This window comes from Haemaphysalis longicornis, unplaced genomic scaffold (genome assembly GCF_048455015.1).
Source record: "Haemaphysalis longicornis isolate Haplotype H1 unplaced genomic scaffold, Haemaphysalis longicornis Haplotype H1 scaffold_3, whole genome shotgun sequence".
Lineage (NCBI taxonomy): Eukaryota > Metazoa > Arthropoda > Arachnida > Ixodida > Ixodidae > Haemaphysalis > Haemaphysalis longicornis.
Genome location: NW_027526335.1, coordinates 20,739,656 through 20,761,418, shown reverse-complemented (window position 1 = coordinate 20,761,418; position 21,763 = coordinate 20,739,656). Strand labels below are relative to the sequence as shown.

At 48.1% G+C, this 21,763-nt stretch overlaps 1 protein-coding gene across 2 annotated transcripts in view; it reads left to right on the top strand.

The window, feature by feature from the left end:
* LOC144174100 (dual specificity tyrosine-phosphorylation-regulated kinase 4-like) overlaps nt 1-21,763 on the top strand; it is a 148,639-nt gene that overhangs the window by 38,526 nt on the left and 88,350 nt on the right. The window contains exon 1 of one of the 2 annotated variants that reach the window (XM_077702551.1): nt 16,167-16,288. The exons of the other annotated variant lie outside the window; for it this stretch is intronic. Within the exon in view, the coding sequence (XP_077558677.1) occupies nt 16,232-16,288 (57 nt within the window). The 5' untranslated portion in view covers nt 16,167-16,231. Of the gene's footprint in view, nt 1-16,166; nt 16,289-21,763 lie in introns of those variants that run through there. 2 annotated transcript variants of the gene reach the window in all.

Here is a 21,763-nt window from a genome sequence, read left to right as displayed (position 1 = left end):
ATATTGCTCATAATTCTGGCTTATCTGGGTAAATTTGTGTCAAAATCGAGTTTCTCAACTTGTGCCGAATGTCATGGCAGCTCGTTTTTTTTTTTTTTTTCGTTTTATATTTAGCCAGCACTGAAACCTGTTAAGTTCAATATAATTTCAGTTAATAAATCTTCCCGAATCATACGTCTCTATTTAACAGACTCCCTTAAAAACATACCGACGAATCTAATTAAGGTTTGAAGTTGTGCTAGTAAGTTATGTTGCAACAGACTCACCAGAAACAGCCTGAAGAGAGGAACAATAAAAGACTCGCGTTTGTCAATATTTCATTTTCACCGTCTTCGCGGTGTTTCTCGTCATGTCAATACAACTCCAAGGAAACATTTCGTTCGTAAAACGCGCGGGATTCTCACTATAAACACCGCACATCACGGCCCGCTTTTGACTACACCCCGGTGATGGTACCAGCAAATTCTGGGAATCACCTGACAGGCAACCAGCCCCTGTCCTCAACCACTTGTTATGGACCTGCCCTGCGAACCAGTGAACCCAGACCCATTCTCCACCACATCAAGTCGGGCCAAAAACGCTGCGGGAGTGGACCCATCCCGAGAGGTCTATACAGTGCACAGGAAGGTGGTCCTCGACTCAATTCGAGAGGCCGGCATACAGGACCACATTTAATCTAGACACTAATGCCACATCCTCCAACTCCCCAGGCCCATATCCTCCTCCGGCGATGACCAAGGTCAAGGCAGGAATTGTAATTAAGCTTAATAAATACTCACCTCAACAATAAATAAGTACGAAGAAGTACGCCACTAACACTCCTGGAAAAACGGGAGTTTTTCGAAGCGATAAATAATCGCCATAATCCGGCTAGTGGCATAACAAAAAGAAACGTACAATAGTGGATCTCATTCTTACTCAATCTATAAGGAGAAAGAAAGAAACGAAACGTACAGGCCGCAACAACGCGAACGCGGAACGAGACCCCGCGCTCGAGGTGCTATTGAACCCCGTACGTGCAGGCACGCCGTCGTCCGCCCATAGCGCACGGCACACCGGACCGCGACGCCTTTAATGGCATTCGAAAAGCAGCTGGTGGACAGTTCCGAGGAGAAGGGAAAGGGCGAGGGAGTAATATTCCCCAGGCATGCCCTCTTCTATGCAGCCGTTGTGTGTCGGTGCCGATAGAGCGCCCCATGGCAACCTGCCGAAGGTTACTGGCCGCCTGGCGTGAGCGCGCGTACAGGTATACGTATAACGAAGCGTACTGTACACACAGTGACGGCAGCCAGCCCCGGGGTTCGGCGAAGTGTGAACGCTCTCAAGCGCTTACGCGCCGTCTTTCTTGGAATTTCGCGTGCACCGATGATTCTTACCCTTCGGGTTATAGGAAAGCAAACAAGATTGCAACGGTGCAACGAAAGCGCGCTAAGGTAGTTCTTGTTTACCGTTTCGAGCGGTGTCGATATGTGTACCTAACACCACGTGGTTCTACCAGCAGTTCGGCTTCACACGCGGCATGAGTTCGTCAAGTGTTCCCTGGATATTAGAGAAGTGAAGGGAGTGTCGGTACGGTGAGTGAAAACCTTGTCGCATTTGTGGCTTTCTTGCTCCATATAGTATTACTTGAATTTTTCGCAACAGCGTTTTAGCCTAATGTTTCACCAACCGCTTTACCAACCGGCTTTACCGGCTCAAACATCCAAATGGTCTATCTTGGTTTGTTTTGCCACATTACATGTGAATGAACAATCTCTGCGTCCTAGGGGTGAATGTGATTTTAAAAATGTGATTCTTCAGAGCGTCTTGTTCGCTTTGCGTAATGCTACATTCCTCCAGAGATATCGTATGATGAGCCTCGTCATTGGCTTAGTCGGGCTATTTTATCAAAGCGTTTGCTAATTCTGCACGTTGCCGTGAAGCAGACCCACGGGCGATTTCGATCATGTGCTTTTTTAGCAAGATTTTCTTCATATATCTTTGATCGAGTTTCCTCCGCGGACTGCCTCAAACGCACCCACGCGCTGTCGGGAAAGGTGCGAACGACCTCGCACGTGAAGGACGATAATACCTGTCAGGGACGCACCTGGTCTCCACCTCTCACGTAAGATTGATGCGCACGATTAGGTGTCGCAGCACTCGCAATCCGTTTCTGTCTGTCCCGCCCGATACGAAGCTCATAAATAAGTCAGTCCCGTACCCTAACTACACGCTATAAGTGCTCCTTGGCTATAGCATCAAATTTCTCCGTCTGTGCCTTAAGCGGCGCTTAGAGCGTGTAACGATTTACGAGGCACCAATTGTCAGGGGTGGCGCATGCTGCCAGACGCAGCAAAGCAACGCAGGACAAAACGAAGTAAAGTGAATGCGGAAGAGGGGAGGGCGCTTAGCTTGGTCCTTTCATGTGTGTTCTCTTTATTGATTGAGTGTCCGCCAACCCATCCGAGGTCGTTGACCCTGCTCGTTTCCCTACTCGCGCAGTGCACTCCTCTTTCTCCCCTTGTTCTTCCCGTTCTTATGGTCCGCACAAATAGGTGTGTCGATTTTGTCGGGGGCGGACTTGCGGATGCCGACGGCTTTTCCCCAACTGGGGTCAAGGACCTGGCGCAATGACGGCCCGGCTGTGGTTGTGGCGTACGCGACTGGGCGCACGTCCACAGTATACGTTGATATACTATACGAAGCTCGCTGGTCCCGCCATTTGTCATTTCCCCCTCAGCCGTTTACCCGTTCTCAACAACTCCGGCTTCCGACGTCGTCTATAGTTCATCTCACTAGCTAGCTGCAGCACTGTGGAGGCTACATTGTTATCAATAGTGCGCCCACTGAGGGCGCCTAATCCGCCGTGAAGGGGGTCCTGAAAGGACACTCCCTTCTCCCCTCTCGGCAATGTGGCACCGCACGGCCCCGGCGCCTTTTGTCGCTTCCTTCGCGGTGAGTTAGGCGCCCTGAGGGGGACAACAATGTAGCCTCCACAGTGCTGCAGATAGCTTGTGAGATGAACTATAGACGACTGGCGAGACATACGCCACGTCTGTCCACTTGAGGAGGCTGTCGTTCTTTCTGTGTTTATTCCCATTCACTTGGAATGCTTTAAATGATCTAGTTGGAGCATATAGGCCTTAAAATTGAAACGATACCACGAAGCACCCGTATTCTCATGTTGGATTTCCGATAATGGAAGTGGCGCGTCACGCGTTATTTGATGTACAAATTGTTAAGTTATTTATTTAAACGCTCTTCTATAGGTTTTTAGATGATAATACACGTCAATAACAATAATAATAATACTAATAAAAATGTCGCTGTTGCTGTTGTCGTCATGAGCACTCAACGATCTCAGATTCATGGTTCTGAAAATACTTAGGCTTAAAAAGAATGATAAAGTTCTCAGAATGACATTAAGAGTGGAGGACAACATCAACTACCGTTTGTGCCAAAATGAACGGAGTACTTACGCAGCAGAAGGCCCTCTAGCCTTCCAGATAATACCTGTCAGTAGTGATTATCGGGTGTTCATTCTTATGCTGTTCAGTCAGGTCGTGTTAATTGAATATCGGGGGAGTAGAGGGAGAAACAGAAAGGAGCATAACAAACTCGCGTTTTTGCTTTTTGCTTTCCAGTATTTCGGCATAGTTAGTATCGCCTTTATGTTCTGCTTTTTTATTGATACAATGTGTTTTTTAAATTGATTCCAGCGCTGCTGTTCTGCGCATGTTTTATATCGCCATTCGCTGAGGGGAAAGAGGCGACATGCGCCGTTTCCTTTGACAAAGCACATGAGCCCTCGTTTTAGCACGCTTATGGATCAGACGCAAATGTTTGAAGCAGCAAACATTAAGAAAAACCCTAATTACATCTGCGCCCCCCTTTATTTTTCCAGCCAAAGCGATGGTCAGCTTTTTTGGCGGAGAGCCAAGCGGAAGAGGAGAAGCGCGATTATCTGGTTTTCCTTTGTCTGCCGGATTCTGCGGGCACTGACCTTTCAGTCGGACGGGGTAAAGAAAGGGCGTGCTCCAAGAAGTTGCTCTTGTCTCTCGCCTTTTCAAGTGCCTTTTCAAGACTCTGCAGGCGCCTTGAATTTTGAAGATAATACTTGAAACATTCAACTGAAGATGAACAGTGGGTTTAACAAAAAAAAGCAGTGAAATGCATTGGGTAGGGAAAAAATGAGAGGGTGGGGGAGGAAGGGGGAAGGTAAGCAATGCACGCGTCTGGCGGAACTGCATAAAACAAGGAAGGAAGGAAGACAGGGATCGAGTTCGTCACGACAATTAACCTGACGGAGTATTTTCGAGGATGCACTTCAGTATACCGTGTCGAGGTAAGCACGAAATTAAGCACAAGCTTCTTGGGTTTGTTGTTTGCTTAAATAATTATTCCCATGCAATGAAAGCGGGCACGACTGTTTCATAAACATTTCAGCCTCCTTTTTCTGTTTCTATTGTGCGCACGCACTCGTAAATATATAGCTTTGTGGTTTATTCCTGGTGCTAACAGCTGCTTCAAAACCGCGTGCTTCGCAGTTCCTTCTTCTCCCTTTTAATGTTTATTTTTACCTCGCTTGTTGCGACAAGGTTTTACTCTCGCGTTTCACGAGTGGTTCGGATCATTTTGCTTCCCAGCGTGGTTTTCACATTTTCTGAAGCACTCTCGTGCGAGAATACGCAAAGTCGGCTTTCCCGCTCAAATTGCCGCAACAGGCGTATTGCTTCATCTGCTCACGAAGAGCTCGAACAGCGGAATCCGCGCCTTAATCCTATCGCGACATGTTTGAGTAAATGCGCCCGCTGCTCTGGGCGCGCGACTTCCACTCTTCCACTAACGCGCCTGTTTTGTATTCTACGAAATGTCACCACGATGAAGAAAAAGCGCTGCCTGGAAGCTACCTTTACGGCCCGTGTAAGAGGTAGGACATAACGAATTTCCGTTCTGGCTGTAAGCTTATCAGGCCAAGTTTAAAGCAACAACTAGGTCGCCACCTCTCACATTTCCAACCGCTACCGCTGTTTATTCCTTTGGAGGCGGCGGCGTTCTTATCCCATTTTATAACACTCTCTATAATGCCGCAGACTTATCATTCTTTTAAATGCAGGCTTTTTTAATCACTGTAAAAAACAGACAGAACGAAACACTAGAAGAAACGTTTGTTGTCCATTAAAAAAGAAACACTAGTGTGCAGTTGTCGACGCTGTAGAAAATTCAACAATAGATGTTTAGTGAGTGCTAGTTAATGTGCATAAGAGAAAACGTAGTGATTTGCTTCTCAAATGGTCCTTACTGTGCATAGGTTACAAATGCAGACGTAGACCGCTCCGGTGTGTATTTTGTTGGATTTTTTTTACTACGTGTCTAGCGACCTCAATTTATTTTACGCGGAACAAAATCACAGCACGGGGAAGGGGGGGGTGGTATGAAGCACACACACACACACACACACACACACACACACACACACACACACACACACACACACACACACACACACACACACACACACACACACACACACACACGTCATGGACGGGCCAAAAAATGTTTCCAGAATTGAGCAATATCTTCCGCAGAAATCTGCATTTGTCACATTTCTGGAATTGCCAGCCTTTTACCCGTTATTTACAGAAAGTTTTAATATGAAAGACATACAAAGCGACGGGACCGCATCTGTAACGGTAGAGTAACCAGGTCACCCGAATTATTTGGCTCACCGCTTAAATTCCAGGAACAACGCCACTGCCGAGAGCGTTTTTCAGTCTGGAGGTAAGACAACAACAAAAAAACAACAACAAAAAAGCGAGAACGAAGCGCTATGACTGAGAAGAAACTGCGGTCTGGGAATCGATGGTCAAGTTGACAAGAGGGAAGCATAAGGCAGGAATGGAGAAAAGGCTCGCAAGGGCGCACTTCATCGGCACTTCAACCCGCAGGCCAATCAAGACGAAGGAAACCTGGAAGCGAAAGTCACCTCTTCAGATCTGAACCGCGGCAGGAGGAGGGCGAGGAGAAGGTGAAAGGGGCGTCGTGAGGAGCGCACTAGGCCACCAGGCTCCGACGGAAGGGCGCCACTGGGTTTAGACGCGGCGCGCCGCGGAGTCGTTAAAAGCTGAACGGGAAGAGAACGGGGCAAGGAGCGGGGAGAGAACGGGAAAGCGTTGGTCGAGGCTGCTCAACCGCTCCCGCGCCTCCTTTTGAGGACGGGAGAAGAGATGCCGTTGCCATGGCAACGCCCCGGGGTGTGGCTCCTCCTTCCTTTCTCGCGAGCTCTCTGTTGCTCTGCGTGTTCTGTGTGTCGTCGACGGGACAGGCTCCGGCGTCGTTGCGATGGCTAGTCGGGCGAGTGCTTCGTCACGGGAGCGCACTGCGAGCTGTGACCGCCGTCTTGTTCCTAATGGTCGGCTTTACTTTGCCGTCACTTGTCCAGGCTCCGTGCATAATTGCCTTTGCGATACTCGGTGAACGAGGGGTCGCTCGCTCTGGTTCTTGTCAGTGGCGAGCCCGGCGACGGCGTGTCGACGTCCCTGTCGCCATTATAAGTTGTTTGCTTTGTTCTTTGGGGAAGCCTTCCTTCACGGGGCCTGTCTTTCCATCCGTAAGAAGCACTTCTTTCTCGAAGAAGCGGCTGTGGTTAATGCTCTATCCGTTCGCCTGTACTGGACTAAGTGCCCTGACTATGGTGGCCAAAACAGCTGTTCGTGATGCCACAAGGCCACCCAGAATTTCATTTATTTAGAAACTACCAACTTACATGTTTAAATGCTAAGCTACATGTTTATAGTACGTAAGAATGTAAATAGTAATAAATATAGGAAGAAAGTTCTATTTTTCCTAATTACGTCGGATTCTAATTTCGCCTGTTCGTTCGCCAAAACTCGTGTCTTTAAAAAAGCTTTAAATCACTATTAAGAAACGTGATAACACGTAGGTTGGCGTTCACTTTGTTTCTCTAAGGTCCCCAAGTTCCGTACACTTTCATTGCGGCGTGCCTTATTCACTCGCGGCTGTAGCTTGGGCGCGTAAAACCCCAATAGATGGGATGGATGACTTTAATCTAGCAAGGAGGCCAGGAGATCCTGTTGTGGGATATATATGGGAACAAGGGTAGGGGAAGATGGTTCGAATAAAGCGTGTTTCCGGCACTTACAGCGTTCACTTGAGCACGTGAGATCTGGTTACATCCACAGGAGTAACGTGCACACGCAAGCCAGTAAAAGTGACGAAGACACTCTGAGATAACAATTAGTCATCCGTGGACCGCAAAGGGCGCTATCCATAAGGGGCCGTAAGGAAGCCACAAAAGTGCTCTTCAGGAGGGTCGTCTAGAAAGGTTGCGAACATCCGTCACCATACTAGGCCTGCCAATACAGAATCTATTTTTTTTTTATTAACCAACAAATCTAGGAGTAGGTAAACAGTGGCAAAAGCTTAGGTTTTATACAGTTTTACTGAGTTATTTGCCTCGTATAGCCTGTACAGGTGCAACAAAATGTATAGCGGAGCACGGCTTCGTACGTGAAATTAGAATTTCTATTTTATGCGGCTGTCAGCATAAATAGAGTATGAGCTGCCGGATTTTATTTTAGAATGCATGTCTTGAAAAGTCACTTCAAGGTTGCTGGCAAGACACATGGCGGAGAAATACCCTTAAAGTCGCCAACCCGTGCTCCGTTTACTCTTAGGGGCGAAGCCCCTTTAGAGGCCGGGGCTATTGGCGTCTCCTGTCGTCGTCGTAAGCGTCGTCTCATGTAGTCACGGTACTAAAACACCGGGAAACTCGTTTCCGCCTCGCGCTAGAACGTAACGCGTACTAAAAAAAAGCACGGGAACACTCGTTTACACCTCGCGCTAGATAGCTTCGTGCTTCAAAGAAAAGAGACTTTTACAGCAAAGCTGTATACCTCTACCCCCCAACAGTTTCATCTCCGTTGGCAAAAACACCAAGGCGCCAAGAATACACTTGTACACTGCATGCTTCACCCTTCCACGGGTTTCACGTTAGTGGAGATGACCCGGGATTTTTTTGTTTCACCTGTACGCCTGAATTCGAGGGAATAATGTCCCGTGCGGCGACAATCGCTCAGCGGTGTATCAGCTACAGCGATTAACGGACACCGACGGTGACAGGCCACACAACGATGAAAACAGCGTATGCTCGCTTCACACGCGGGATGCGCCCATCCTTAGGGGGAAAAAGCAGAAGGATGACGGTTACCGCGGAGGCGGCGCTGCGCTCGGCTGCGCGTGAAGCCGTACGCTCTGATAACGGCCGCGTTTGTTGGCCGCCGGCCGCAGTTGCGCTCCACGGCATCTCTTTTACAAACGAGGACAGTCTGCAAACGCGTCAGGCTACTCCCCCACGCTTTCTACCCAAACATGCGATTCTCTCAGCTTGCGTAGCTCAGCTTCGCAGCTTGACCATGGTTTTACGCGGGCAAATTAACAGAAAAAATTTAGAAGCGAAGCCCCTTAGGGGCTGGGGCTATCGGCGTCTCATGTCGTCGTCGTAAGCGTCGTTTCATGTAGTCACTGTACTAAAACACCGGGAAACTCGTTTACGCATCGTACTAGCACGTAATGCGTGCCAAAAAAAAAAAAAAAAAAAACTCCGGGACACGTGTTTACGCTTCGTGCTTCAAAGACAAGAGACTTTTACAGCAAAGCTGTATACTTCTACCTGCCAACGGTTTGATCTCAGTTGGCAAAAACGCCAAGGCGCCAAGAATACACTTATACACTGAATGCTCGCCCCTCCCCAGGTTTCACGTTAGTGAAGGTGGCCCGGGATTTTTTTTAAGTGTAAAAGCGCACTCACTAACCAAGTCAAAAACAAAATTTTTGACGTTTCGGAATTCATGCGGCTCACCTGTGAACAAGGATTTTACACTTCAAAAAGTGACCCCTGTACAGACGGCGCTTCGTCGAACACTTGACTACATTAACAGAAACCACCTGCACCCCAAAATCCGCATCAACTTATTAGCGGGGGTTCCTACCAACCTTAGTTCGACAAACTTGGAGGAAACAGCAGTGCTTCGTGTTTATCTGAAGCTGTGCAGTCAGCTTTTGGTGTTTTGCCCCTCACTGCGGTTTCGGGTGTCTGGTCAGGTGTGTAGGGTATTGTGCGTGTTGTAAGCGCGAGGATGCATTTCCAGCCATACGCTGCCGCCTAATACCGGCATATTGGTGAGATTGAAAAAAAGAGTGACGGTTTCACCTAACCGTCTGAAAAACTCCACAGCCCAAAACCTTAACGTTTTCCCTTCCAGGGTCACCCCTCTCTTGTTTCCTTGTTGTCATCAGTACCTGGCGAGCCTGCCTAGCGTGAGATGGCCTTGTTGTGGCTGAACCTCGCAACTGTTATTATCGCTGGCGTCCGGTGTTTGATTTCGGGTTCCTATTTGATATTATTACAGGCACTCATTCGAGTGAACACGGCTAAAGCTAACGAACATTAGTAAGGCTACCACGCAGTCTCCCTTCTCTTAGTCTTAGTACTAAACAGTGTCGTTGTTTTTACGCAAGCTAAATACAAAGCATCCGTATTCTCTTGGCTGTTACACAACAGTAATTCACCCCCAAAGCGCGTGATCTTTTCCCCTCTGTTGTGACATAAGTGCATTCACACAGAGCTTCTGGGACCCGTAATGCGTTCCCACGAGACGCCGTCTTCTCCCGCCCGCCTCCCCGCGCTACAAGGCCACTCTCCCTGGTCACCATCCAGGAGTTTAGAAATCCCGGCTACGCCCCAACAGTAAACTTAATAGCCCGGCCCTTAAGAAACTAGCGCAAAGCGTTTACGTGGGCCAGGCAGTTGCATACGCGAACAAGCAGTGCCCGTCACGTATGCGTTGCGCACAGTCCGGAAAAGTCTGCAGTGGGCAAAACTGCGCTGTTGGTAATCTAGGCCGAAGGCCCGTTGCTATCAGCCTTTAGTTCCCACGAAAAACTACGGGAGTTGGACACGATGACCGTCAAGAAGCACAGCGCCTCGCGTCCAGCGAGTAAGCCTAATCAGAAGGAGGCATCGACATGCTTGTGCGGACACCAAACCGTCCGTCGACAGAGCCTGACGAAGGTGGCAAGATGCTCCGATCTCCAGACACAGTCCGAGCCGTCCCGACCAAGATAAACTCGACTGCCTCGCCTTTTTTTCTTTCTGTCCCGCGCTGTTCCACCCATTCCTGAAATCTCGCGTTCTGTTCCCACCGCGCGCGTTTCTTTGTTAATGTCGCGCCTCGCTCTCCTAGGGCGCAGCACACGACTTCGCGGTGGCCCCGTTTTTCGTGTATACAAAGCAGGCGCGGCTCTCTTAAATTCGCCGCCCGACCTTGTTGCATGACCCTCTTCTTTCCGGCCCGCCGCCTCTCCACAGTCATACGCCACAACTCTGCTCTCCTCGAACAACAAGAAGAAAAAATATCTGGCCAAGCCGGCTGTCGTAGCCTCAGCCGACTCCTCCAGAACGACTCTTTTGATGCGGCGGCGCCAGCGGGGGCCTCGGCACGCATCCCTCAAGAATCTTCGCATATCAGTTTCTCAGAGGCAAACAGCTTAAGTTATGGCTCCGCCGCCACCATTACAAGCGAAGTACGAAAGGCTTTAGCGGGGGACAGTTTCCACTGTCGCAGCACGGGTTTCGAACAAGAGGGAAGAAGTCTTGCGATAACCCGCGTCGTCTCTGATGGCTCTGGCGCAACGTCCGAGCCCTTTGTCGTCGAATGCGGGCCCCTTGGGCAGCGTGTAGCGATTAGGAGCACCGAGTTGCGACGAGAAAGCAGCTTCGCGCTGCGCCTGCTGCCGGGCGACTTGGGCCGTGTGTAAACAATAGGGCCCTTTGGGGAGGCCGAAACGGCCTTGGGTTGAGAACGCGATAAGGAGCGCGTCTAAACGCGCACGCGCACGCTTCTTTCTGCTCACCGCATGATAATAATAATAATAACAATGATAAGAAATGTATTCAAGTCTACTCCTGTTTATCATCATGTATACAGTGCCGAGAAAAATTAAGTTACTGGATGTGCCGCCACGCCTATAGGCTATGGAAGGTATACGGCAAGGTGCAAGGGGCCTCTGGTTACCTTAGTAGGCACGCCTTATTAAAGACGATAGTCTTTCTTGGGCTACTTAAACCCAGAAATTTTGGTCTCTCTGTATGTCTGTCTGTCTGTATGTGACTCGATTCAGCCACCCGGCCAAAGATAAACAAAATCTGCGCAATAGTCTTATACACTCACAGACAATCTAAACGACCAAGTCCGGTGTCAATGTCCCTACTTGTCAACATCGTGGAACAAGAACAAGACATTACGCAAATATACGAACAAAAATTAATATATAAGTAATATTTACAGTGTTCCTTCATAAAAAAATTCATAGATGCCTGATTTTTGCGAAATTAAATATTGCATCTACTGCAGAAAAAAGAAAATTCACTCCGTCGCCTGCTGTCGCCTAAACCAACGCTATAGCTTCCAGCGGCATTTTAAGAAATCAAGCGGCAACAGTTACGAAAGGTTCCACTAGATAGGTTCCACGTTCTGCTTGGAACGCACGTGGAGTAGGCCAACGTGGTTCTTTCAACGTTGAAGTAGGGCGCCTGTATTCACGTGCGTCTCCGCCGTACGGCAGCCCTGGCATCAAGGCGCCCGGCCTGGAGTAGTGGAACGCGGTAAATTTAAATAGACTTGAGCAAACCTCTAGGGTGTTTACCTAGGGAGGAGCACGACGGAAGAGGAATAGCATGAGAGGTGAGCGGGAACGAGAAGGGAGGCATGTACTTGGCAAATATCGACAAAGACTGTCGTCTTTTGTCGGCATTTGCAACGAAAGGAGCAGATACGTGGCCAATTTTTTAAGTGGGCATCACCCTTTCAGGGAAACAAATCTGGCTTTATTAACAGGCTTCACAGCGGCGGTATTAATTTCACCGGACAGGGCAGCTCGCGCTAAGTAAGGAAGGAAGGAACGGCGAAGTGCGGCGGGAAGTGTTGTCTCCTCTCTGCAGCAATGCCAGGGACGCTGTGGTTCCACAGATGGCTCCAAACCCGGGCGGCCAGCGCGATCGATGCTGCTCTCTCTCCCTCTCTCCCACCTCGCCAAATCTGGTGGAGCCAGAGTTCGGCCCATGCGGACGAAGAACGCGCGCTCTCTTTCTTCCGCCCTCTGCTTTCTCTATTTTGCGTTTTCTGAGTCACGCGCAATGTTAGGGGCTGCCTGACAATCTCCGTGAGAGCGCAACGGCTAACCACCCCAGTGCGTTCCCGAGCAGGAGTACGGAGACTGCTCCGTGGCCTCTTCTGCCTGCTGTAAACTTGCGGCTGGCGTCTTTGCATGCATGAAGCGTGTATGCCGCGCGGTGCGCGTTCGCTTTTTAGCTCTATGCACTACTTCTGAGGCGTCCGTCTTTCACCCTCTGAGCTTATAGTCCCGAAATTTTCGGGCAGTTTCAACGAAGACTTGTCTGATCTCGTCTGCTGTGCTGTACCGAAAACTCTGCGCGAGTTCCCGATTTCTGCGAAAGCGCCGGGCTTACTTAACGAAGCCATCTGCGCGAAATTAATTCGGAGAAAAGGGAAGCGCGGTGTTAGGCGGTCTTGACGGAACATCGCTCAGCGGATGCAGTTAAGTATAATGCAAGCCTTTCCGTCGACGAGCAGACTGGCGGTTTGCTTTGAAGTTTAATTGGGATTCTAAGTGGTGTGTAGGAGAGCGAAGCAGTTGCGTACCTGTAGATGATGGAGGGAGAACGTTAACATCTTCCGCCGCTAATTTGTGTCTTGCAGCTTGTACTGGTGGTGGGGGTTCCGACTAAGGCGCGGGAGAACAGTGTGCCAGCTGACGGCGAGATATGATGTCAGGTTATGAGACCATAATCTCGTACGTAATGGAACGGCTGGAAGCTAGCGCAAAAACATTGGTGCACGCAGGCGTCTGATCAAATGGTGGTCTAGAGAAGCTGGTGATAATTTCGTCACCTAGTCGCAACAATTAAATCGGCAAACCACGCGACGTCATCCCGTTCCACATAACATTGTTCCTCCTCTCCCATTCTTTCCATCCCTCCCTGCTTAGGGGAGAGGAGTTTGCGATGATGATGATGGTGCGTTGGTACGTAGGTGCGCATATTGAGGAACGTTTGCTGGGCGCCAGGGGATACTCTTTAAAGGGACCCGGCCGGCAACACTTTCGATAAACGCTTTCACTCTTTCCTTCGCGTCTGGAAGCACTGCGAAAGCTACAGTTATCGCCAGCACGGAGCGGCGCTGCGTGATTTGCCCGTCGCACCACGTACGCCGTCCGTTTCTGCTTTAATTGTTTTAGTGGCTTTATTTTAAAGTTCCTATCGAAAAGCGTTCATTGCTGCAACTGAAGGAAAACCGGCCAACAGCCGCTACATGGCCTTAGTGACGTAATTCGGATGGTCGAAGAACGACAAGGACAGGAAAGAGCAAAATTTTTTTGAGCGAGTTTCCAAGTTATCTGATGGGCATAGAGCAGTAATTTTTGGCTGAGGTACTTTGCGACCCCCTAACCTAAGTACTGGGTGGTTTAGGTGACTACGTTCTGCAAGAATTTAATATTTAAAAAAAAATTGAAAAAGTGTTGCAGGATTTCTTTAATGCCGAAATTGAACTTGCGTACTTTATGATAACGTCAATCGCCCTCCTAGCCTTTCTGATCATACCGTCATACCTTGAAGAGCGGGCTCGTCGTAGCACCGTTCCCACCCAGAAGCAATAGCCGTATTCTATTATCGTGCTAGTAGTGTGTTCCGGTGGGGCCGCACGTTGCATGCTGTGCGGGCAACGTATGCGCTAGGCTGAAACTTTGCATGACGCATATGCGCGTGTGCCTCCTTTTAGGCTCGCGGCCGGAATATAACGGGCCGCGGGATTTGCGTCTCGCTTGTCCCGTCTTCCGGTTGGGCTGCGCTTGCTGCACATTCCAGAGGACCTCGTAAGCAAGGGTGACGCCGGAAGGGGCTGTAAAAACTCAGGACATGAACACATCACAGCGGCGTTGGTTGCTTAACTCGAATTTTTATCTCATATGTAATGTTACGGGCTATTTATCCTGTTAAAGGGTCTTTAATGTTAAAGGTCGTACGCAGTCGAAGTACGTCGAACTGCGTGAATTAAATATTGTAATATCATGCGCTCTACAACTCTTTTTGAGGGCCATGTTTCCGGCATTGCCCCTCAAGACTTGTATACACGCCTGTGCGCATATGTTTATTCAGAACACAGTGCTTCGCCGTCGTCATGAGCGCATTAACAAACAAGTAAAAACACGTAACCAAAACTTAACGAGTTTTTTTTTTTTTTTTTTTTTTTAGGAAGGAGTTTTATGTACGATATGAACTTCCGCATGCATTGTCGTAGACTCATTTTGCCAATCCATCTTCGATGTCTCGGCGGCTAAAGAGCTGAATTGCAGGCTCACAGCAGTACCTTTTGTGACACGCTCAAAGTAACTCGTTATTGTGATCCTTATGGTACATTTGGAGACAGGAAATTAACAATGTCCCGTTACAGAGACAGCATTAGTCGCGGGGGCTTTAAACTTGTTGTGGTAGCGTGTCTAAAAAGCCGCATTACATGCAGAAAGGAAAAAACGCATCCAAACAAAAAGGAAAAGACAGTTTCCATCACATACGTCGACACCAGCTGTTCAAGCTTTCAGCTCGTACGTCAAGATATTATGTGCGCATGGAGACGTTCCGCCTGCTTTGAAAGCAGAGTGGCTGCCAGTCTATGATTTAGTGTTGGCAGAGGCTTCTAGAGCGTAACACTATTTTTATGAGCAGCGCCTACTCCCTCCTCTACCTATATGTTTTCTTTTTGGCTCCGAAAATTTTGCAGGTCATCTAATGTAAAAAGGCAAAAGAAAGAACACAAGGCATATATGTATACCGCTGATCTTGGAACATTTACTCAATGCGCGTTGTCTGTGGACAATCCCGCTGGCAAAACTCGCAACCAAAACCGATGACAGGCAGATGTGCACACAATTATTAAGCGCATGAAACCTTTGAAACACGATATATTCTTGAGTTATTAAAACTCGCATATAAGGAAAGTTTGGCGTCCGTGGTACAAAAAGAATCCTTAAGTGAAATTTAAAGGCGTCGCTGGAAAATGTAGGGTGAATGCGAAATGATTTAGGAAACATATCCAAATTCGGTGCGCTGCCAGAAGGGTTGTGATCTCATTCGTTGACTGTTACGCAATGAGGAGGAATATTTCTAAACGCTGTTTTTAAAAGTACAAGCAATAGTTTTGAAGCCACATAGGCTTGGTAATCTCAAGCTCCTTAGCGTAGTATTAATCCTTCCTCCCTTGACTGCCATGATAGTGGTGTGTGGAGCATATTGCGTATGGTCCAGAAGACCCTCGAGTTAGTAATAGTACGGCAGTAAAGCGCCCCAGACCGATGTCGACCAGGCAGTGCTTTCTTGCGCCAAAACCTGACGCCAGGCGTTTGCCTTTTTTGCCAATCGCAACACCCCCCACATCGACGACAGAGTCCGTCCACTGCGGCCATTTCATGCAGAGTTGATGGTCGCAAAGCAAGTGAGGGTGGCTTTACATATTAAGACGATGAGAAAATGCAGCTGGTACACCAGCAGAAAATAGCTGAAATGAAAAGCAAACAGATTGGGCGCAGCATACCGTACTGAAGGGACGTGTTCATGGCGTGAGTTTTGTAAGTATGTGAATCAAAGAGTGAATAGTAGCGGATAAAGAATAGGAAATGGCGACTTTTGGGCTTCTGCGGAGAGGTGATACGAAAGAAACATGCAGGGCAATATCGCGACGTTGCCTTCAAAGGTCACTTAGACAGTGGTCATTTTTATTGCGGACAATGCGTGTGGGCTGCGGCAGCCAAGTCGAGTTGTTCACCACGATATGACCTCTTATGGTGTGAATCACGATTGCTACGATGGAAGGGTATTTGCGGGGGCGTGCGACGCGCACGATAGCAATTTGGTTAGATAAGGCCTGAGTCGCCCTCCTCTCCTTCAAAGCGCGACGCATGTTTCCTGGTTCCGCATACGCAGGAAGACATTGCTCACTTGCTCGGATTGCAGCAATCTTGGCAAATGACGACAGTAGCAGCACCTGATAACGGCGCTGTACGGAGGTAGCTTCTTACCTGACGGAATATATTGAGCGCAAGCTGCACCTGGTGAGACATATCAAGCGGAAGGCTTGAAGGCTTCGAGCTCAACAGCATGCCAGATTCCCCAGCCCGCTTAGAACACTGCCCTAAAAAAACTTCTGCGAGAGGGGTGAGTCCTGCGACAGCTGTTATTACTGTCTGCGCAGTCGTGCTTTTGACTAGGTTCGTTCTTTTATATCGATCGCATCGACCGCGCATATTCGAGACACGCGCTTTCGAACGTTCATTTATTGCAGTGGCTGGCAGCTGCATGACGATCTCCCGACTCCCCACAAATATCTATGCACCGTTACTTTGCTTCGTATCGAGTTTATTCAAAGCCGACGTAGCAGCTGCACCGGGTTGAAGATTAATAATGCGAGAGGAAGAGAGAGAAGGCAAAAACAAGGACAAGAGAGGTTAACCCGACAACGACGCACGGTAGGCTGTCCTGCTCTAGGATGGGGAAACAGCGTGTAATAGGGAAAAAAAGAGGATAAGAAAACGCAGCTTACCTGCTGCCACAGCTTCTACCATCCCTGCCACGATACCATCCCCATGAGAAAGCGGTAGTTGTTGGTGAACGACCCCTTCCGACCGGAGACGATGCAAGAGATTCACATTGAGAGCACGAACGGAAGTTACGGGGGATGGATAGTGGACGTAGGTGTCCAACTAGTTCTCCTGCTAACTTCGCTGCTTTTTAAGCAATCAATTTGAAAATTTTGAGGGTATGTATAATAAATGTCTCCTAACCGTGTGCGAAATTTTATATAGAAATATTAAAAAGTTCTTAAAATACAAATCCAGAGTTTTTTTAGCTTTTCTTTTCTAGACTTAAAGAACATTTTCAGAAATTGTTTTTACGGGAACAGGGCTGAAACATTTTTGTTAAAGGCCTCAGGATTTTTTCTGGAACAAAATAATAATGGTGGCCATAACCGTTGATTTTCAAAATATATATACATAGAACAAACACAATTTTTTTAGAGAAAAATTGTGAATAAAAAAAGAAATTTCAGGAGAAAATGCTTATTCTGGTTCATAATGTGTATTTAGCAGCGATAAAGAACTCACAGAAAAATGGTTATGGAAACTCAAATAGTGGAAGAGAAAATGTTCCTTCTCTCAGTTGAAATGGTGTTCTGAGAAATCTTCAAAGTTTTCGTTTAACTTTTTTTCAAATTGTTGCTTCTTGCGCGAGTTCTGAGAAAAGCGAGGCAATGCTACTATCACAGTGGACTTCAGGCTTAAAAGATTGCTCTAATATGTCGAAAAAAAAAAACCAATTACGTGCGCGCAAAGAGAATGATAGGCAATCGACCTTACGTAAACAACCGTTTTGCAATTGCGCAATGCTATTTCAACTAACGCAGCTCCATTGCGGCATACACTGAACTACAGAAAAATTTAAGACACTAGGCGCTATATTTGTAAGTAATTATAAAAATAAATGTAATCACGCGTTTTAAAGAAAAGGTAACAATATAAATACCACAGTGTGTCACACGAAACTTGCAGTGACTAGGCGGGGCCACGTGGGGACACGTTTGGCGCCATTTTTAAATGACTTCTGGTGCCCATTTGGAGATGCCACTTCGTAGGGACGTTCTCGAAGAGTATTGGAATATTTTGGCACTATAATAAAGAAAATCAGTTTTTAGTCTGTTTTTCCCTCCACCCACCCTTAACGTCAGCGCGAGTAGTCGCACCCCGTTCAGAATAGGATTTTCACCACGCGTTTATACGTCTCATCCCTTGGATATGCTTCTAGAGTAGATTAATTTTAAAATTATATAGGCACCACTTTCAAGATAAAAACGTGACTTATACCTCGAAATTATACGCCTCATCACTTGGATATGTGTTTTCAGCCAATTCCATCGGTACCGTTTTCAAGGTCAGTAGAGTCGGATTGTAAGTTTGTGCTTAGTCGTCCTTAGTTTGTGCTTAGTCGTCCTAGACGTGTCGTCCTTAGTGACGACCGCCGTCAACGTTCCACAGAAATGAAATTTGCTCCTACATTTCACCGAAATTTTGTATCACCTGTATGTGATAAAAAGCTTGGCTGGGCATGCGCACCTTCGCATAATAGAAAAGCTCGTGAGTTTTGTGCGCTCTTGCGCTGAAATAATGCAAAACGATGTTCAGAGACCAAAAGCATGAATTGACCTCATTACTAGAAAACAAATATAAAAAAGTTCGCATCGTTGAAAGAAAAAAGTTGTCTTAAAATTTTTTTTTCGTTTAGCGGGACTGTTGAAAGCTTGACAAAATTGAAAAAAAAAAAACTGTATAGAATTTTCGCACTTCCTTAAAAAAAACTAGAAATATGCTTACCGCACACAAAGGCTACTAAATAAAAGTACTGTTCCGCTGTTTACGGTCAAAATTACTCGGAGACTCTTTGCTCGAATCGCTCAAAACTTCAGACGTGCTATTTTCTACGCAATTTCGTATACTAGAATATATACTGGTATTCTTCCTGCTTCTATATTGCAAACGCTGGGCGTGTTCTGGGCGTTTGTTGGTTAAAAAAAAAAAAAAACAGGCCCAATAAAACGTTAAAGTCCCACCCCACCCCCCTCAAGCCATTTTTTCCCGCGTGATTTCCTCTTACGGATACATTTTCTAGCATGTTTGCTCCCGCCGCTTGTTATGCTTCGCAAGCTAAAATAAGGATATAACACGGGATTTATTTTCCACTCGGCAGCTCGCCTGCTGAGCAAACACTGTCGGCGCCTTACGAAGTGTAAACATCGCTCGCTGGCAGATTCTTCAAGCCCCGTTATGAATACGCGATATCCGCAAGCACTTTACGCTTCTGCCCGCGCTGAAATCGACCTGGGCTGTGAAAGTTCGCCGGGTAAACGCGCTAGTTTTTCTATGGCTCCAGAAACACCACCTAAACGTTGCTGCTCGGACTGTAAAAGTAAAACGAGCCTTCACGCTTCTTAAGCCGTTGAAGCAGCCCTTCATATTACCACATCTGGTTGCCTGAAAATAGAAGCGAAAACAAGTCCCGAATCATAGTTTGAGACGGCCAGGGGCACAACGAGAAGAATGGTGCAAGTATATAAGGGAGTCGGCAGGCCTTGTTACCTCATAGGTGTTTGCGGTGGGCGAGGCGCCGAATGTGCGGCGGATGATAGACGGGGCCTGCAATTCGGGAATACATCCGCGTGGAGTCACGTGACCTCATAAGGGGGTAAGAAGCGGCATGCCAACGTTTCATCATGGTTTTACTCACGCAATGCGGCCCGCAATAAATGCCCAAGACGGGCGGTTCTTGGATTCCCGTCTTATCTCCTGTTTTTCCGGTTCCACCCTTTCGCCTGAGACGCAGCTCTTCCTGGCCGGCGTGTGTCCGGTGTTACGACGTGCGTGACGTACGGCTAATTCCGCTGCTGTCGTAGGAAGCCCCTTTAGCAAAGCGGATTCGCGTTTTTTTTTCTTTCTTTTTTGCTAGCCTGGGGACACCCTTCCTGTGAACCGTATCAGATTTTCTCGGCTTGGTACAATTATTCTGGCGTTAGATTGTTCTCGGGGCGTTATCGCTGGCTTGGATACCTATGCGTACGCAGCCCGGGAAGTTCACGCCTATGTTCCCGATAAGAAGCAAGAAATAGAAAAAAAATGGTCGGTGCTTTCCTCGTTCTACAAAGGAAAAAAAATCCTGGGCCATATCCATCAATTAAGCTTCCCTGTGGGGGAAAATAAAAATGTTAGCGCGTGACTCGTCGAGGAAGATAGCCGTAATCGATAGTCGGGGCTAAGTTAGTGCGCAGCTGGGCCTGAATGGGATTGGACCCCAGGTCGCGACAGTAAACTATGGATTTCTTTTACCTCGGTGTGTTGTTTGCTGAAGCCCTCAAACCACAACGTCAGATCCACTATTGTACGCAAGGACATAAATAACTGAGGCGGCAATGTGAAGACGACAGAAAGATTGCTGAAGTTTAGTGAAAGGCGAGATCATTTACACGCATGGCTGTCTTCTTTCCTCCCTTCGAAGGTGAAAAAGGACGAACCAGCGATCACTGATAGCCACTCGTTCCGCAAAATTGACTCCTCTGAAACAAGGATCCACGCGAACGGCCAGCAAAGCTGCAGCGACGGACTACTGCACAGAGGTGGCGGATGCCAGTCAGCGACAACTTTTTCCCCCGCAGCCCCCCGCTTCAGCCGAGAGAGCAATGATTGAAGCGTGCCGCATCGATTAGTTGGGATGCCTGGCGCTGCCGCCGCCTGCAACCGCGCAGCGGGATGCCGCTGCCATGACCGGTGTCCGCGTGTGTGTCTGTCTGACCCACTTCCGCGCACCGGGGTTCTCCTCGGGCCGCCGCTGCTCGTGATCGTGTTCGCTTACGGGCGCCATCGCCCGAGCTTCATCTTTGCACGACCGGAACGGACAGAGCGGCGGCGGCGGCGGCGACAAAAGCGGTTCCTCCTCGCGCTGTAGTACATCCGGCTGATTTCCGGCCTGACGATCTCCCGGCGTAGTATACAGGGGAAGCATCGCCGCTCGTTGAAATCGGCCCCGGATATGACCGCTGTCCCGGCGCACTGTATTTCCGGAGCGGTCGAGGAGGCTGTACACAGCCGTCGTCAGCGTGAAGGGATGATGGTCCCAAATGCTGACCGCGTACGCAGGCTCGGTGGGAGGCGCGCAGCACGCAATACCGGGGACTCGCGATGTAAGCTGCTGCGGGGCATTTCGGGAAATTGGACGAAATGATATCGAGGACTGACGGGAAACGCTATGTTGGTTATACCACGCTATTTCGTTTAGGCCTGTTTGCATTGTTGTTGTTTTCTCAGTAATATGGAAGACAGAACTTGGGAGGGATGCTCACATAAGCGGAATAGTGTAAAGCCTCGTGAATGTGGTCCACGCTTCTAAACGTCTGTTGCATAACGTCCATGACCAGTCCTTTCCTGTACTAATCCAAGAAAGTTACTGCGACGTCACAACGAGATGTGTCGACACTGCTTCAGTCGACACTGCTTCGGTTGGGGGACATGTAAGCCTTTTGAAAGTTAAAAGAACGGCAAACATATGTGCTGATTTTAATGACCGCACTAAGCAAAGTATAACGAAAATTTCTGTTGAACACCTTGGAAGGACGAATGAAGTCGACACTAAGAATGCAAAGACATGTGGCAGCGAGTGCGTCAGTGCGCGAAGATTAAACTAGAAATTTTGTTCCCGCAAATGCAGAAGAACCAAGGAAACAAACGGAACGGGAGCAGTTTTGTCGCTAATATTTGGATACGACTTCAAACTGACCCTAAGGAACCTGCACTGAGTATGCGCTCTATCGATTGAGCTATGCGTCTGAATGTCCTCTCTCACAGTCCCGGGCGTCTCTAGCTTTATGAGCACGCGTCCCTTTCGAAATGACGCTATAAATAAATGCCCATCAACGAAGAAAACCTCGTTGCTGCTGAATGGTCAACTTTTCAGCTGATGCAGGCCTTTTCTACGAAAATCGGAGGCCGGTAGCTAAAAGGAAAAGTTCAGTTGCATTTTCAAGGAACAACGGGCAATGTTCCGAAATAACCTGTGTTCAGCACCCCGAGTCTGCTCGAGTGACTCTCCTTC